This window comes from Caretta caretta, chromosome 1 (genome assembly GCF_965140235.1).
Source record: "Caretta caretta isolate rCarCar2 chromosome 1, rCarCar1.hap1, whole genome shotgun sequence".
NCBI classification, from domain to species: domain Eukaryota; kingdom Metazoa; phylum Chordata; order Testudines; family Cheloniidae; genus Caretta; species Caretta caretta.
This window is the reverse complement of record NC_134206.1, coordinates 324605569-324624722: the sequence shown is the minus strand read 5'-3', so window position 1 is coordinate 324624722 and position 19154 is coordinate 324605569. Positions and strand designations below refer to the sequence as shown.

The window sequence follows — 19154 nt, the reverse complement described above, 5'->3', positions numbered from 1 at the left end:
GAAATGTTATGTGACATGGCTGTCTCCGCTCATGCTAATTAAACAGAATTTGAATGTACAGTTCCCCAGCAGAGAAGTCATTTGTTAGGAGAATGTCTCAATCTCAATAATATCATGGTAGATTTTTCTAGATGATTCTGAATATAGTTACCTGGTATTCTAACGATTTCTCATGTCCACAAATCCAACCCATCAATTAATTTTGATGTTATAATTATGTATGATAACCAGGTTATAATTAATTGTGACTTGCAACTTTTTAAAGTAAAAATTTGTAGAAAGTTGACTTCATATATTTGGCTAGTGATGTGTTTTTTTTTTTTTTTAATGCCTGGGAAAGTACTCCTCTGAATTATGATCTTTAATCATTTCTGATAGTTCTTGTCTTGCCTCAGGCATAGTGGATTAATTTCAATTAATGATTTTAATCAACTTTTCCTTTTGTATTTAATTTCTTTTCTAAAGAAAGGTGCATTCTCATTGGTTGAAATACAACTAAATAGAGCCTTTACACTAGATTTGGTACATCTTTTTGCTATCTAGGAGGGTACGCTGTAACCCTATACATTTAATTAAGCGATTATATAGCTAAGTATTTTCAGATTCTTATGAATTGTACATTTTAGTATGTTAGTAGATGGTGAATATTGCTTATTAGATAAATCATGAGCAAAAAATGAGTTGTCTAGCTGCATTAGGATAGTAACTGGAATTTAATTGAATAAACAAAAGAGGGTATACAATATATAGTTATTAAAACAACCTAAAATGTTTTGGATACATAAACGTCTCTTATCAAAACATTTTTCACATTTACAACTAAATGACTTATTAAAGGAACAGAGGGATAGCTGCAGTCAGTGAATTAAACAGATTTTCAGGTCAGCCTGGGAAAATTTTCAAGTATGTCTAGTGAAAGTGACTGGAGCTTAAGTTCCTACTTGCTTAAGTTTCTTGACAATGAGACAACAGTCTCTTAGGTTACTTAGGCTATCCTTCAAACTTTTAAAACTAATAGATCTCATCCCCTCCATCCTCATTTTTATTCATAGACTGGAAGAGAGAGTGAGACAAGTTTTTCCTATTTTTAGAACTCCCAATCGATTTCTCAACTATGAATGAATTTGTCTAAATGAAGAAAATATTCTCTCTATGTGCCAGCAGAAGAGGCTACTGCTGTTAAAAGTTGGTTTAGCACTTAGATAAACTCTCTGGTTCCAGGTGCTTAGCTTGTGACTTCTACCAGTTCAGTAGTGTGACTTTAAAACATCATCAGCAAATATGTACTGCTTGAATGGTTCACCTCCAGCCCTGAAATATATTATGACTCATATCATAACACTGCTTGCTCCGTGCACTTCTTTCCTGCCAGCAATTTAACTTTGTTGTAGGATATTTCTTCAATGTCTCTTAAAGTTCTTTCAATATTTCAACAACATCAGCAATGCAGCAGCAGTCTTTCTGCAGTTTGTTCAAGGCTGTGGAAATAGGTTTCAGTATATTCAGCATATCTTCTACATTTTTCTTTATTCCAATGGTGACTACTTCGCCTGTGATAGTTCCATCTGTTTTGTTACAATTTTCTTCCCAAAATGTCTTCCGAATGGGCCAGATGTTAATAAATAGATCAGAACTGTCACCCGCTAAATTCTATGGTACATCTTGGATGAGAATTAGTTTGGATCATCTTACTTTCTTCAGTGAAGCTGAAGCCAAATACTTTCAAAACAACCACTTTGCAATTTCAGTAAGATTTTCTTTCCTGGAGTTACCTTAAGCCTTCAGCTAAAAGATGCATCTGCACCCATATTTTATAAGTTTCAGGGACCTTTCATTATCTTCTTCTAGATTTCTTCTCCTGTTTGCTATACTTGTAGCATTGTGTGTGACAAAGCTATGCACTTCGAAGTTGTAGACATTGCAGATAATGGACATTCATAACCCTGTTATGTCTAAGCTGGATCCTGAAACAAAATGGTGAAAAAAAGATAGTTTTCAGGAATCACAGGGAAGAATGACAATTATTCTCTGTCTCCAAATGTAGACCTCGGATCCCCTTTTTTGACATTTTAGAGATGCAGATCATGGAGACAGGGCTTTGGAGCAGAGCCCGGAGCTGGAGTGCGGAGCAGCTCCGGAGCAGTGGAGCTGCAGGTTTTTGCCTGGAGCTGGAGCGGAGCCAGAGCACAGCTCCAAAGCCCTGCATGGAGAGGCTGGTTATACCTATTAGGTCTGCTCTCTTCAACCCAACCAAGATTCTATCTCTCTCCCACTTTTCATCTCCACCTGTATCTGAGAGTATACAGGATATATCCTATACCAGTGGAAGGACATTCATTTATATTACTGTACTGTAATGGTTCTTGGAGTACCTGGAACTGTGAGTTACCTTGTTACCCCTCCTCTCAAGTGAGAGGGAGTCTGGTCTGTGATGGTTTGGTCTTAGCTCCCTAAAACCACCAGCCTTTCAGCCACTCAAGCACTCTCCTCTGAGCTGTGCCAGCCCTGTCTTTGCCTCGTAGATAAATGAGAGGCATGACAGTCCCTGAGTCCCACTGAAGTGTTCTCTTGTGATTTCCAGCCCCTGACACCTGCTTCTCACAGAAATCCCAAATCCTCTTTTCCCAAAGGAGCAGTGTATCCCAGTTTCTCAGTTTTATCTTAAATTGGTGCTCCTGTATAACACACAGCATGTATGTGCTTTTATAATAAAACAACAGTGTTTTAAGAAAATACAGAGGTTCCACTAGAAACAAGAGTGATGCAAACAAATGGTTACAATTAAAAAGCCCACATAAAATGCAAACTAGGGCCTACACTTATTAGTTAAATTACTCATTATTTGTTACCTTAGCTATCTAATAAAATCGGATTTCTCCCCTCCCCCAGTTTAATCTGTTGCGGAGCTCGCTTGCTTCTCGGGAAACAGGATCCAATCTTTCATAAAACACCCGTGCTGAATAAGAGGTCTCCTCAGTTAATAAATCTAGAGTGTCTTTCTCCACCTGGTGATATACTAACTAAACCAGTCTTTTGTGTCTCTGTTCGTAGAAAGGGTGATCCCCGTCTGTCATAATGTTCCTTTTTACTGCAAGTGGTTTCAGTGGTTATAGTTTCTTTGATGGTTTTCCATTGACACTTTTCTGTGTTGTTGGAATGTTGGACATTCATCAATGCATTACATAATCAGTTAGCCAGGGAGGGGGACTACTTCCTCCCACTTCAATGAGCCCTCACTGAGATACATGATTCCCTGGTGACTCACTTTCACACCATGACCATAAGGGGATAATTTTCAATATGGTTACATCATTCCTTGGACACACACCTCATGATTGCGTATTGATAAGTCACAAGGTTGCAGTAGAGACACCTCCTCATGGTGTACCCTTCATGGATAAATATAATGAAAGTGATGTATTAGGTGAAGTGAGTTTGTCAAGTCTGAGACAAAATTATTGGTAAAGAACAGTGAATTCTTTGCCCTGGTGCCAGTGGACTTATGAATCACATGTACTTACTGTCAAACTCTATAGGGGTATCTGCAGCATAGGAAAGAGTTAGGAGCAACAAGGCTTCTCATTCTGCCCCTTCTGACATAGAACAATGTAAGCTGAGCACTTCTGGCAGGAAAGTCTACTTGTTCAGCTCACTAGGTCTTCAAGAAGCCACTTCTTAAATCATTATGTCCCATTATGATTGTCTCATGGGATGCCAAGAGCCCCATCCTGGACTTTTTGCCTGAGGACCAGAGGGAAGTACCAGGACCCTCTTCACCAAGGGTCAGATTGGCACTAGGATTGCTGTATGATGCCTCTGTCATGAGTACAAGAACAGTGGCCCCAGGAGTGGCTCTTGTGAGGTATTCTTGCTTGAGATCCTTACAGGTGGCTCTCACAGCTGAATCCCAAGAGAAAACCGAAGACCTCGCTTTTGAGGGCACTAGCCTCTCATGACCAAAGTGGTGAGGCGGTGGAGAAGACCAAGGCTACTAAAGCCACTGCACCATCCTTGGAAATAATAGTCCTTTTTCAACTTACTTTCTACCCAGCATTCTACTTCTAAAGACAGGCTTCCTCACAACACCAAGGGATTCCTTCCCAGAGGCAGTATCAGCTGCCTCCTAATCCTGTTATTGGCAAATGATTTGAGCAACAGAAGAGCAAGTATTCCTTGCCACATATCCCCATAGCCTTCAGTATCAGCTTCTAAAAAACAATTTTGAAGGTGCAGTTCAGAGTCATGTATCAATTTACATTACCTCTCCAATCCTTCCTTCTTTATGTCCTTCCTTTGGACTCACTCTCCTCCTCCTCCAATGCCTAGTGCATTATTACTTTGAGTACTGAATGTTATCTGCATTGGGTACTCTATCCAGTTCTGCACCTGGCCACCTCACCATTGTCCCTTCTTCTTCCTCCTCCTTCACAGACCTGTCTCAGAGTCCTATTGGAAGAAGTGGATTCTCTTCTCAATAAGGGAAGCCATACAGGTGTTTCTACAGGAACAGTGAGGGAAAGGATTGTATTTCCACTCTTTCCTGATTCCAAAGTTTTTAGATCCATTCTTGACTTCCTAAACTTCAACAGGTTTAGGAGAACATTTAAATTCAGGATGCTTATTCTGCAGGATATTGTCTTACCTATCCCAGGGATATTGGTTTGCAGCTCTCAGTTTACATGGTTTTTGCCCTTGTGCCAGTCAAACACACTTGCTTCAAGTATCTGAGGGGTGGCGGAATAAAATACTATCAGTTCAGCGGCTTTTTTTTCAGTTAATTCATGGCTCTACAAGTCTTAACCTAGTGCCTTGTGATGGTTACTGCACATCTCAGACACGAAGGATTTTTATCTAACCATACCTTTACAATTGGATTCTAAGGTTCAGCTCCCAACAGGATTTCACAAAGCAATCCAATATATGGGTAATCTCTTGCAGTCTTTGGGATTGTTTAATCTCAGGTCGGAAATAATCACTTCATCCCACAAAAAGGATCATCTTCGTCAGAGTAATCCTGGACTCTATTTGTGCCAGTTCCTTTCCTGCAAAAGAGTTTTCCCAAAAGTCAAGACTCCCTGGCAATTCTCAGGGAACAACTGATGCAGACCACACAATTATTCTTGAAACTACTAAGCCTGATTGCCATAACAACCTGCACCTCACCATATGATTGTGTGAACATGAGATCCTTGAAGCTCTGGGTGGTAGGCGAATACATACTAAATGTACACCACGTTCAAAGAAGACTGACCATCCCTCCTCAAGTCCTTGAACAGCTTTGCTGGTGGAAGAACAGGGATAACATTCTCCAGTGGGATATCTTTTGCTTCACCTTTCCCCACTATCGTGGTCACAACTGAAGCTTGCAGTCCATGCAGGGGTGCACATGATCATGATTTCCAAATACATGGACTGTGGAACACCTACCAATCCAGACTCCATATCCATGCACTGGAGCTCAGCGCAGTATGGTGGGCCAAAGGGCCATACTCAAAGGGCCCTGTCTCTGTATCTTCATGTAGTATAGGTGCTTTCAGACAATACCATGGCCATTTATTAAATCAACAAGCAGGGAGGAGTGTATTCGCAGGCCTTAACAGCAGAAGCAAGAAAAGTGGTGCATTGTTTTTTTTATTTAAAAAAAGAAAAAATTTGTATCCCAAACCAAATCTCCCTAGTAGCTCTTCACCTTGCTGGGGAGAACTATGTCTATACATTGTCTCTCAGTAAGGGGTCTCAGGATCAAGCCAAGTGGTCCTTGATACCAGTGGAGGCCAACATATTATTTCATAGATGGGGCCAGTAATAGACCTCTTTGTGTCTGAGCAAAACACTAAGTGCTATGTATACTGCACAAGAGCACACACAGACCAAAGATCCCACTTGGATGTGTTTCTGCTGGACTAGAGCTAACTTCTTCTATATGCCTTCCCTCAAATTTCTCTGATACCCATAGTTCTAGGAAGATCAGGTTGGTCAGAGCAAACATTATGCTAGATGTATAACAATATTATCATAGAATCATAGAATATAAGGGTTGGAAGGGACCCCAGAAGGTCATCTAGTCCAACCCCCTGCTCGAAGCAGGACCAATTCCCAATTAAATCATCCCAGCCAGGGCTTTGTCAAGCCTGACCTTAAAAACCTCTAAGGAAGGAGATTCTACCACCTCCCTAGGTAACGCATTCCAGTGTTTCACCACCCTCTTAGTGAAAAAGTTTTTCCTAATATCCAATGTATGTGTATTATGTAGCACAACTTTGCTATATCTATATTTAGCCAAGAACTCCGCACCCATGTTCTCCTGGCAGAACACTGCTTGCTAATTTCCCATAAATGGAAATATAAAGAGGCCCTTAAAGAGAAGTTACTTACCAATAGCTGCTGTTCTTCAAAAGTTGCTTGGGTGTAGTCCCAGTACCTGCCAACCTTACTCTCTACCTCCGAGTTCTTAGAACATTAAGACTGGCAGTTAGGGAGAAGGAACTGGGGCTGTCTGTGTATGCACGCTTCTCCTGATATAGAGTAAGGGGTTGACACCTTTGTATGAGATCTCTCAGGCAGCTGTACTGGAGGTGGCTTTTCAAGGCCTTTCCTTTGCTTGACTCTAAAGGTGCCATATCTCGCAATTGTGAATACACAGAGGCAACACATAAACAATAGTTATTGGTAAGTAAACTCTTTATTATCTATTATTATTTATTTATTAGCTCAGGGGCACCATTGTTTTGGGCACTATTATAAACATACACAAATTGACACATTCCTTGTCATGAAGACTTTACAGTCTAAATTAAGACAAGACCTACAGTCTGAGTACAAGAATAAGATGGAAGGAGGATAGAGGAAGATGGTTAGTATAATAAAAATCATGGTACACAATGTGATGATTTCAATGTAATTAAAAAAAAAATCATTGCCCCCCCCCACTTCCTTAATATCGACTTCATCCTCTATAGACTATGATAAGCTTGGCTTGGTATTATTTGGCTTTGGTTTTATTGTTTTTCTGCCATTTGGTATAAACTAGTCCCAACTTCCCATTTTAGCCTGCCAGTGCAGGATCAATATGGGTGGGTTGTCTTCTGTGCTCCTGGGACTGTGTCTTACCTTCATTCTGTTAACTGCAGACTAGTGCAAATTAGGTATGGAGCAAAGTATCTTTTAGAGGAGAAAGACAATCCAGTTTCAGGCTTGACCCTGTTTCTACTGAAGTCAGTAGGGTGATTCTCTTTAACTCCAATGGAAGTATGTAACAGGGTCCACAATCCGCCCCTCTTCCTAGGGCCTGCTTGCTGCTCCACTCAGACTCAGAGGCTTCAGGGTTGTGCAACACCGTGTCTTTATTCACTAAAGGTTATCCCACCACCAGTGTCTGTCTATATACAACTTTACAGGATTAATCTCCTCCTTTACAGGCAGAACCAGCCTTCAGCTAGGAGGCCTCCAGTCCCCTCCCTAACTGGCTGCCTCCCAGCCTTTGTAGCCCGTGGCTTGTCAGGCCAGCAGGTCTTGCCAATCCTCAGGCCACCATCAGGCCTTTTCCATGAGCCCCAATATGTTTCCGCTGATTGGAGCTGACTGGGCAGGGGCTAATTAGGCGCTTTTGCACCAGCACCCTGCTACAGAATTGAATTGGGCCCTTACCCTTTGTTGCTAAAGACTGCAACCCAAAGCATGTTTTTTTTTTTTTTTTTAAATTAGAGATTAAAAATGTATTGAAGCAGGAGAATAATCTGTCAGAAAACCATTTAGGGCAGATCTAGATCAGCATTATTCAGAAGGCGGAGTGGTACTGTGTTAGGTTGCCTTTTGGTTGCTGGCTTACACGTGGTTCAAGATTCATGTGTAGTGAACAAACATTAACCTGTAAAGGCTGTTGGATGTGAATGAGTTGATTGCCCTAATCAATTTTATACATGTATTGGATAACTGCTGCTATTAACTGTATTACAGAAGTGCAGAGAACTCCCGATTCTTGTACCTCCAGAATTGAGTTTTCCTGCTCTCAGCTCCTGAGATGGAGCTGGAGAGTCAGATGATGATAATAATATTTAATAAAAAAATTATATCTGTTGGAAACAAAGGGAGTTCTTTTTTTGGGGAGGAGGCAGTGGCATGAAGTCTGTTGCTAAAAGTGAAAATATTCTGTATGGGCATTTAGTGACAGCTCATAAATGTACTTTATTATGGCGTTTCCTTTTTTAAGGCTTGTACTGGGTGGATGTGTCACTTTGGCAACAATTACTGGCTTTAAACAAAATTTTTGTATCGATATACAACATATCTTTCTTTTGTATATTTGGAGCAGGTCTAAGGAAAAAAGGCTCAGGAAGTTTTATCTCTCCCACCCTATTTTCTCTCTCCTATATGGGTCCCTATTTGTTTCTCTTTTAATTCTCATCTCCTGAAGACAGTGTATTTTTTAGAGTACTTATAGTTAGACCAATATTTCAATCTGATTTTAGTGAAATCTTGCTTTTACGCAGTGTTACATCTAAGGATTGTCAAGTGACTTGCTAAAAGTCAAGCAGTAAGTATCACAGCCCACTTTAGAGCCATTCTATTTCCAGGCTCATTGTCCATATTGTCTCCATAGGAGGGCTCCAAGCATAGGACTATTAGGAACTGAGTGCAAGGATTTGATATTTGATTGTCCTAGCTAGTAATTGCAACAGCAATGTAAGACTTCCTAAAACAGATTCATTTAATGTAAGAATGTTAAAAGAAATTATGAAAATGACAGAGCATTTCTTCTTTCCACAGTATGTGTTTTGTATACACAAGGTATTGGAAGCAAAGAATGGAGAGAGGTAAGGTGGTGGGTTTTTTTTTTTTAATGTATGTTTTTGTTTTTAATTTTTTAATTAAGTGTGGTGGTTTGTTTGTCATGGCAAAAAAAAAAAGGGAAAAATTATGATTAGTTGATTGATTGCTATGCAAAAGAAGTCCAACTCTGAAATGTGCAGAAAAAAAAGCCGAAAGACTCAGGGTCACTTTATTTTGAACTCTTTGTATTTATATATCCTGTGTTATATTTAAAAATGGTTAATTCCATTTAAAGAAGAAAGATGAGTGTCCCATACTTCCCTCCACCGTAAATAAAACCAACTTTATTTTTAAAAAATATGGAGCAGGCTAGCCAGGTTTCCAAAGGCTATTTGTGAAGGGGAAAGGGGGGAGGAGACTAGATCACTAACAGTTTTTGTCTCAATTATTAATGGTTTTACTTCTCCGATTTGGCCTACTGGTACTTTACAGTAGTCATATACTCGAGTTCTTAAGTATGGTGCCTCCAGATTCTAAGTGGGAAGAAGAACATTTCATTGTTGTATCAGCAGTTGGAATCATCTCAGGTGGTAATGACTGAAATACGTTACTACCTTACAACTGTTCATTGCCCTGCTCTAAATAAGTTAGTGGTCTCAGTTCATTTTCTAGGGGACAGATGTCAACATCACTTACGTGTAGTACTGTACGCTTGTTGGCACTCTTAGCAATAGAAGTAAAAGAAAGACAAAGTAAAGTTAAGCCTATTACTTATCAGGGAAGGAAGCAAATAATGAATGACACAGCAAAGGCTGAAGTGCATTAATGCCTTTTTTGCTTCAGGCTTCACTTAAAAGGTTAATTGTGACCAGATGTTTAACACAATATTAACCACAAGGGAGAGGGGATTTCTGGGCAGAATAGTGAAATAATAGGTTAAAGAATGTTTGGATAAATCAGATCTCTTCAAGACGGTGGGACCTGATGAACTTTGCTGCAGTATACTTAAGGAACTAGCCAAACCGATCTCTGAACCATTAGCTATTATTTTTGAGAACTCTTGGAGGATCGATGAGGTCCCAGAAAGTTGGAGAAGTGCAAACATATTACCTATGTTCAAAATAGGGGAAAATGAGCACCCAGGGAATTACAGACGGTTCAGTCTAACTTCGATACTTGGAAAGATACTAGAATAAACTATTGAATAATTTTATTCAACCTAGAAGATAAGGTGATAAGTAAGAGCCAATGTGGATTTGTCAAGAAGAAATCATGCCATAAGTGTATGCTTATAAAATCTGTGGATGGCTCCAAGCTGGGAGAGGTTGAAAGCACTTTAGAGGACAGGATTAGAATTCAAAATTACTTTGATAATTTAGAAAATTGGTCTGAAATCAGTAAGATGAAATTCAGTAAAAATAAATGCAAAGTACTATACTTAGGAAGCAAAGGAAGAAAAAATTAAAATGGTGAATAACTGGCTCGGCAGTAGTACTGCAGAAAAATAATCTGAGGGTTATAGTGGGTTGTAAAACCAACAGTATGATATTGTTGCGAAAAAGTCCATATGTCATTCTGAGATGTACTTACAGGAGTGTTGTACGTAAGACAAAGGAGGTAGTTGTTTTGCTCTACTCTGCAGTGGTGAGGCCTAAGCTGGAGTACTGTGTCCTGTTTTCGGCACCACTTTAAAAAAGATGTGGACAAATTGGAGAGAGTCCAGAGAGGAGCAACAAAATAAGAGGCTTAGAAAACATGACCTTAGAGCAGCAGTTCTCAAACTGTGGGTCAGGACCACAAAGTGAGTTGTGACGCCATTTTAATGGGGTCACCAGGGCTGGCTTAGAGTTGCTGGGGACTGGAGACGAAGCCCGAGCCCCACCGCCCAGGCCATAGCCCAAAGGCTTCAGCCCTGGGCGGCAGGGCTCGGTTACAGGCCCCCTGCCTGGGGCTGAACCCCTTGGGCTTTGGCTTTGACACCCCTGCCCCCGGGTGGGGAGGTGCAGCGGTAGGGCTCAGGCTTCAGTCCCCCCTTCTGGGGTCATGTGGTAATTTTTGTTGTCAGAAGGGGGTTGCGGTGCAATGAAGTTTGAGAACCCCTGCCTTCGAGGAATAGTTGAAAGAACTGGGCGTGTTTATTCTAGAGAAGAGAATGTCTGGTTGGGGGGGTCATGATAAATCTTCAAATATATAGAAGGTTGGTATAAAGAGGACTGTGATTAGTTGCTTCTTTGAATAATGTCCCTATAGGTGCTCTACTCTGGGTGCACTTGCACCGCATGCTCCTTTGATCATTGATTTTTGCATAGCAGTGTCCATTTGGCCCACATATCGCACAGTGCAAGCAAACTATCCTCAGTTCCTTCTCAACCACTCACCCGAGATGGAACCTTAGCAGTTGTCTGCACTGAGTTTTACCTCAACTGTGTCCCCTTAGCTCTTTAAGCAGTTAATTATAGTTGTTCTTAGTAGTAGTTTTAACTGTAGTAGTTTAAAAAGTTATTGGATTTTTTTTTAGACATTTACTCCCCCCTGGGAGTTTTTACTTTACTGGAAAGGCATGCCTGGTTTTCCTGGTTTCAAACATTGTCTGTCATGCCAGAAGGCAATCCTGGTGACCTTGCCTGTCATGCCAGAAGGCAATCCCGGTACATCTGTTGCTTCAGGGCTCTCATATTTCCCAAAAATGCAACTTCTCTCTGGTATTTAAAATGTAAAGCCAGAAAAAACAGGAAGCTCAAACTTCAACTCCTCATGATGGAGAGCTCACTCTGCCTGGCCTCTGACCCTAGCCAGGGGACCAACCCCTGTTGGCTGGTCTTTGAATAAGTCTGCTGCCTCCACTGTCTCCAAACTGCACTCCTCAAGGATATCTAAGAGGAATACCCAAGATTCCTCTCATAAGACTCCCAAAATCTGTCCCTCAAGTTATCCAGATAGGGAATCTACCTCAAAAGGAAGTCGCTGACTTCGATGACTCCAGCCCCTTCAGCACCCACTGCTCTCCAGTCTGGTACTTGCGAGACTGCTGGTTCCTCAGGTACTGAGGGCATGATCAAGCCTAAAGACTATGAAGTCCCAGGTTCTGAGAGGTCAGCTGGTACTGTCAATGGATCAAGGCAGCAAAAAGAGCACTGCCTCTTCTCACCCAGTACCGAAGATGCTCAATCGGGCTTCTTCTGGAGGTCTCCCCTCGGAGTGGTTGAGATTTATAGTACCGTCAACTCCCTCTGCCATTATCACTTTGGTGCAGGCCATGGATATGGTACCGACACTGCTCTTGGTACTGCAGGAGTTTCATTTTCCGCTAGACCTGGCTGTTTCCGAGACACCTGACTCAGTCATTGCTCAGTTCTGATCTGTTCTCTGTACCTAGGATCTCCAGATTTCCATACACCTGGCTGGTACTGATGGTTGTACCTCAAATTTCTTCTGCTGCTCCACTGCTTCACAGTGACTTGGAAAAGGAGGATTCTGATAAAGATCTTATCTTCATCTCTCAAATATCTGTCCTGAGGCTCTCCACTCCATTCCTATAGAGGCTCTTTTCCATAGGTCTCTGAGGAAATTGATCTCAGTCATGAGAGATGTCCACAACCACCATCTTGCTGGTACAAACACTCATGGATTCCTCCACCCATGTAATATTCACCAGCCCCTCAGCTATACTGGAAGTCAGGACACCTAGGTGGCCTGTCATCGGCAATTCTTTAGGGCCTCGAACGCCATCTGTCAGAGGTAGACAACTTTCATCGCCCTCTCTCCAATAGACCAGAACCTCAGGAAGAAACCTTTTGAGGAACAGGAAACTAGGGGCTGATGAAGAGATCTCTCCACTAGCCAGCATCTTTTCTCTATGCCCCGATGAAGTGGTCATGCCACTCCACGATCCCTGGCTGACTATTTTAAACAGTTCCAGGACCTTTATCAAGATGGTCACGGATTCTTTGCAAATTCTTCTTCAATAGGTTAAAGAATCACATCAGAAGCTGCTTGACATTCTTCATACAGCTTGATCTGCTCACATTGCCTTTCTTGTTGGCTTTTTCAGGGCCTCATTATCTGGCACACCTGGCCTCAATTTTACCCATGTTCGAGAGAACAGACAAAAAAAATACTATGTCCCCTCTAAGGACTCAGAATTTTTATTTTCTCATCCCTATCCTTAGTCCTTGGTGGTCAAGGTGGTTAACGAACATGGAAGGCAGTACCACGCTAATGCTGTTCCCTATGGTAAAGATCATAAACACCTTGACCTATTGGGTATAAAATCATATTTGTCAGCAACTTTATAATTTAGAATCACCAACTACCAGGCATTAATGGCCAAGTACAACTGTACAGATTATACCAAGTTGAACTCCCTTATTGAACATCTACCATTGGAACACAGAGAGCAATTCCAGGCAATTATTGCAAAGGCCAGCTGCTTGCCAGAACATCTCTTCAGACCTCCCTGGCTGCTGCCGCTGCTGCCACTCCTTTGATTTCTATGGTGGTAGTTATGAAGAGGGCCTCCTGGATTCAGATCTCAGGATTTCCAAAAGATATCCAGATACAGTTGAAGACTTTCCTTTTGATGACACTAAATTGTTTGCTGACTGTACAGTCGAATTTCTGATGCATATTTCCATATAGCAATCCACACATCCCACAAAAGATTCCTATGTTTTACTGTCGTTCAGGCCCATTTTCAGTTCAGGGTGCTCCCTTTTGGCTTATGATCTGCCCCAAAGACCTTTTCAAAGGTCATCAGTAGTAGCAGCACACCTCCGCTAAATGATTGGCTTCTGAAAGGTTGCTTCCTGGACCTTACTTCACAGGCAACTTGTGAAGCCATAGATCTCTTTCTCAAATTGGGCCTACAACTGAATACTTCAAAAATCCTCCTTGGGCCTCTATACATACCTTTTGGTGAGCATTATGCAATAACTCATGATTCGGCTGTACTTTCTTCAGTACTGGACTTGATTTCGAAGCTCCCTCCTCCTTACTTTTACTTGATAGCCATCTGGAGTGGAGCACCATAGGGACACAACTCAAAGAAGAAGAAATGGTTACTTACACCAAGCAGTAACTATCGTTCTTCGAAATGTGTCCCCCTGGGGGTGCTCCGCCACGCGCCCTCATTCCCTTCTGCTTTGGAGTTCTCTGCTATGGAGCTTCCTGGTAGAGAAGGAACTGAAAGCAGTTCACGCACTCAGTGCTTATATAACAGTACGGACCACGAGACTGAGTAATATGCATGTGTGGGCAGAATAGGTGCTGCATTGAGAAATCTATGATCAAAGGTGCAGAGTGCCTAAGTGCATTTGTAGTGGAGCATCCATAGCGACACATCTCGAAGACTCAGTTACTGCACAGGGTGAGTGTACACTTTCTCTCATGTCCATTGAGGGTAGGACAAGAAGTCATCTGTTTAGTTGCAGCAAGGGTGATTTAAGTCTGATATCAGGAGAAACTTTATTACTATAAGGATAGTAAAACACTGGAAGAGATTACTTAGGGAGGTTGTGCAATCCCTGTCCTTGGACGTTTTAAAGAACAGGTTAAACAAACACCTGTCAGTCCCCAGGAGGGTGGAGTGGAGGGAAGTGCGGGGCGGGGGAGGGGAGGGGAGCGGAGAACTATATGACCTCTTGAGGTCCCTTCCAATCCTATCCTGCTATGAGTCTTTGATTTCTAGGAACTATAGCGTTCAAATTGGGAAGAGTAAATATAACTAATGTTTATGGTGGGGAGTAGTTTTCCTAAGTTTGAGGGGAAAACTGTTTGTTTGTAGCTTTAATGTCTTGACTGATATGGGGCCGGTTTTGTTCAATATCTTCATAAATGATCTGGAGGATGGTGTGGATTGCACTCTCAGCAAATTTGCGGATGATACTAAACTGGGAGGAGTGGTAGATACGCTGGAGGGGAGGGATAGGATACAGAGGGACCTAGACAAATTGGAGGATTGGGCCAAAAGAAATCTGATGAGGTTCAATAAGGAAAAGTGCAGGGTCCTGCACTTAGGACGGAAGAACCCAATGCACAGCTACAGACTAGGGACTGAATGGCTAGGCAGCAGTTCTGCGGAAAAGGACCTAGGGGTGACAGTGGACGAGAAGCTGGATATGAGTCAGCAGTGTGCCCTTGTTGCCAAGAAGGCCAATGGCATTTTGGGATGTATAAGTAGGGGCATAGCGAGCAGATCGAGGGACGTGATTGTCCCCCTCTATTCGACATTGGTGAGGCCTCATCTGGAGTACTGTGTCCTATTTTGGGCCCCACACTACAAGAAGGATGTGGATAAATTGGAGAGAGTCCAGCGAAGGGCAACAAAAATGATTAGGGGTCTGGAACACATGACTTATGAGGAGAGGCTGAGGGAACTGGGATTGTTTAGCCTGCAGAAGAGAAGAATGAGGGGGGATTTGATAGCTGCTTTCAACTACCTGAGAGGTGGTTCCAGAGAGGATGGTTCTAGACTATTCTCAGTGGTAGAAGAGGACAGGACAAGGAGTAATGGTCTCAAGTTGCAGTGGGGGAGGTTTAGGTTGGATATTAGGAAAAACTTTTTTACTAGGAGGGTAGTGAAACACTGGAATGCGTTACCTAGGGAGGTGGTAGAATCTCCTTCCTTAGAAGTTTTTAAGATCAGGCTTGACAAAGCCCTGGCTGGGATGATTTAATTGGGGGTAGGTCCTGCTTTGAGCAGGGGGTTGGACTAGATGACCTCCTGAGGTCCCTTCCAACCCTGATATTCTATGATTCTATGAAGGAAGTGCTGTCTTTTGAAATTTCAGTCTATAAAATGGGGATGGGCACATGCTGCTGTTCATGCTGGAAAGGGTGGACTTCTGGTAGTCTTTTCGTGTTTTCATGTGGACATGATCCTCTCCTTGCAAAATCGCTGTTCCAGGAGAGACCTTTGGTGCATCCTACTTCATGTCCCTTGCACGTTTCTGTTCCTGGATCTATATGCTGTGATATAGATATGTAACTTCTTACAATAGGATCTTATGCTTGCCATAAGCTATTACTTTTCTTTTACAGTTTGGAAGAACAGAAGTAATTGACAATACTTTAAATCCAGATTTTGTAAGAAAATTCATCATGGACTACTTCTTTGAAGAAAGAGAGAACCTGCGGTTTGATTTGTAAGTTAATCAACACACCTTTGATTCTAGTGTCATTAGCACTGTGAAAATGCACTGATGTTTTGTCAAGGCAACCAGTGGTTTACTTGGGAAGAAGTGACATCTTCAATGTGAAGTAGATTAATTTGGATGAATGTGGTGATTTATATTTATCAAAATGGAATAATTATGTAAAATGGTAAGCCATTAGGAGCGACTGTGAGGTATGAGTGGATGTCTAGTGGTTAAAAGTATTGCTTTGTTTTTTATAAAATCTTTTATAAGATCAGAGTTTTGAAAAACTTAAAAGTTCATTAAATTGTTATGAAATGGCAAATGTACTTGTGGCATATTCGCAAACAAGGTGTGAAGCAAACACTCCAAGTGTAAATTATCACACATTAATTGCAGATCTAGGGTTTTTTTTAAATCAAAATAAGACATGACTCCACCTACAGTTACAAGTGTACATCTGATAATACTGGCTCGGCATTTTAAGTTGGAGATAATTATTTAAGAAGTGAGTGAAATTTGAGATTGTTCCAAATAATAGCTACCTTCTGTCCTTCCTATTTTTTTTCTGTAGTTTTTATCCTCCTACATATAATCTGAGGGTTAAGCCATTTACAGAATAAACACATCCAAGAAGATGTCTTCTTGTGCTACCTATAGGTACAAATTCTATGGGAAAGAATAGGGCCTTCTGATATTCTTGATGAACTAAGCCAGATGCTGTCTACATAGAAGTAGTAGTAATAATCCATAATAATAACTTCCTTTGTATACCTCAAAGTTCTTCATAAAGTAGGTGAGCATTATTATCTCTATTTTATAAATGGCAAAACATAGGGGAGATAGAGAGAATGAATTTGCCCAAGATGACACAGTAAATTAGTAGCAGAGCCAAATTTCAATTCCCTAGGTTTGATTCCCAATTCAGTATGCCATCTATTGGGCCAGGCTGCTTCTACCTTGCTCACACTGGTGCCATACTGTCACATATGGGGACTTCGTAGAATCATGACTGATCCTGAGGATAATTAGACCTACACTGAAGGTGGCAGAAAGGTCATGGAAGATCAGTCAAAGGCTGGACGTGGAAATTATGTATTAGACAAGAAAAATTAATTTATTCCTTCAAAAACTCAGAGTATTTTAAATTATTACCTTTCCTGTACTTTGCTACTGAATATATTTGTCTATGAGATTAATAAAAAATATAATAAATAATACTCTGTGTGAATCCCAAAATATCTTGGGAGAAACTGTTGCAGATACTGATATATAAAATGCAGAAGATGATTCTAAATTTTGTCTAAATATGGCCTCTCTTTCTCTTCTATCTCCGAGCACAAATGTGAACAAAAGAAGGGATCTCATGAAGTGGAAGACTAGTAAAATTGCCTCATAATTTCAAAGACTATAAAGCTGATTGAATTTTAGTTTTTATTACTGTAAGAAATGTTAAGAGTTTTCTATAGAAGACATGATATAGAAGGAGCTGGTTGTGATCCCTATAGATTGCCTAACGCTTTCTATTAAAAGTTTCTTGTGACCTTTTTATGAGACATACAAACACCTGCACTATTTTCAGTAGCCTTTTGAAGTTCAGCAAGGAGAAAACCTTCAGTCTACAGAAATGTTTTTCTTTGCCCTATGAAATTCCATTCAGATTTAGTCATGTTATAAATGGTTAAAAATGCTGTACACCTATTTTTGGCAGCATGCAAAATAATAATTGAACACAAACATTAAGATTTTGGCCCATGCCATAACCATCATAACAGAAGCTGAAGGAGCACATGCTGCAATGCTGAGCTGCTGTAAAGGTGTGGTGTGGAGAGCCAAGCTGAGCTGGACCTCAGCACCCCCATCCCTGACACACACCCACACACGCCAGACCTGGAAGAGAGATCTGTGTCCCATTTGCATCTCATGGAGGTAGAAGGAGAGAGATAATGAGCACCAAGTTGGGTTCCCCTTGACCACCCTCTTAATCAAGCATGTGGCACAAGCAGCTCATTCTGCTCCCCCTCCCCCCCCCCCCAAGGATAATAGCACAGATAATAGCGTTCTGCTGCTGGCAGCTAACGTGCTTACTTGTGTAGCTCAAGTGGTAGCAGTTTGTGCTGAAGAATGAGTGTTCAGACCATAGTGTGTGTGTTAAATAATATAACTTGTTTTTACATTGTTTCCTTTTATTAAAAAAAAAAAGGAAATTACATACTAAGAAACTAAATTAAAAATGATTTAGTTTGCAAAGTCAAGCACATGAGAGTTAGGAAATGCCAAAATGACAGTTGTCTGTCCCACTTTATCAAAATGCATACATACAAGGTGGCAGAATTAATTTTAATTTACACAATAATATGCTGGTTTTTTTTGTTCCACAGGACCTCTGATTCTTTCAATTCGTAAGTTAAATGCACAAGGAGGTAGAATTAAGGTGGGCCAGGCAACAGTAAAACTGCCATTTCCTAAGTTTCGAGTGCTTGACTTTGCAAACTAGATAACTTAATGGGTTTTTTTGTTTGTTTTTTGTATGTCTCAAGGTAGATAGTTTATCTATAGAATGTCATCTATGGCTATATCCGAATATATTGAATTGTTCATAAATTTGTAGTGTCAGTAAAATTGTTGGATTTTAGGCATAGCAAATAATTTCCTGAGTGCATGTTTGCAGACATTTTGTGTAGCATCTTGTTCTCCGACAAGCTGAGGTAAATAAATTTAAAACTGTCATTGTAAACACTTTCTGTTCTGTTCTCTATAGGTTTTCCTGTCCTAATCACTGTACTATCTGAGCACCTATGAATTGTGAGTTAAGTGACATGTCGTGTGGTTGACATGGTTGACATGTCGTGTGGTTGATTCTTTCTCTCCTCCTCTCCCTGGGGAGGGCGGGGAGTGTGCGTGTGCGTGATTTGGAAGGTTTTGGTTTGGTAGGATTTGTTTTTATTTTAATTCTGTTTATTCACAGACTATGTGCCTTATATTAGCAAATGCAAGGTTGAAGAAGCTCATCCTGCACTTGGAAAAGAAGTTAGTGAGATTTGTGATGATCCTTACTCCCTGTAAGAGTTCATTCTACAATCTTGAACTGGTACCCAACAATGGCCTGCCCAGTTGAGCTTTACCCTTATGGTAGAAAGTTCCATGGTGCTTGAGGAGTGGAATTTTTCATCTGAGAGCTTTAGGCAGTCTTTCAGTTATTGTAGGCTGAAATCATTGAGCTTCTGTAAGATAAAGATAGAGACACTAGGC

General features: G+C 41.0%; 1 protein-coding gene across 8 annotated transcripts in view; it reads left to right on the top strand.

Moving 5' to 3' along the window:
- The window catches only part of CPNE8 (copine 8), a 290234-nt gene that overhangs the window by 37237 nt on the left and 233843 nt on the right, over positions 1–19154 (top strand). For all 8 annotated transcript variants that reach the window (XR_007354651.2, XR_007354650.2, XR_007354652.2 and 5 more), the window contains exons 3-4: positions 8767–8813; positions 15808–15911. Coding sequence is in view for 5 of the 8 variants with exons in the window: in XM_048836289.2 (XP_048692246.1) it covers positions 8767–8813; positions 15808–15911 (151 nt within the window). In the remaining 3 variants the exon portion in view is untranslated. The remainder of the gene's footprint in view (positions 1–8766; positions 8814–15807; positions 15912–19154) is intronic.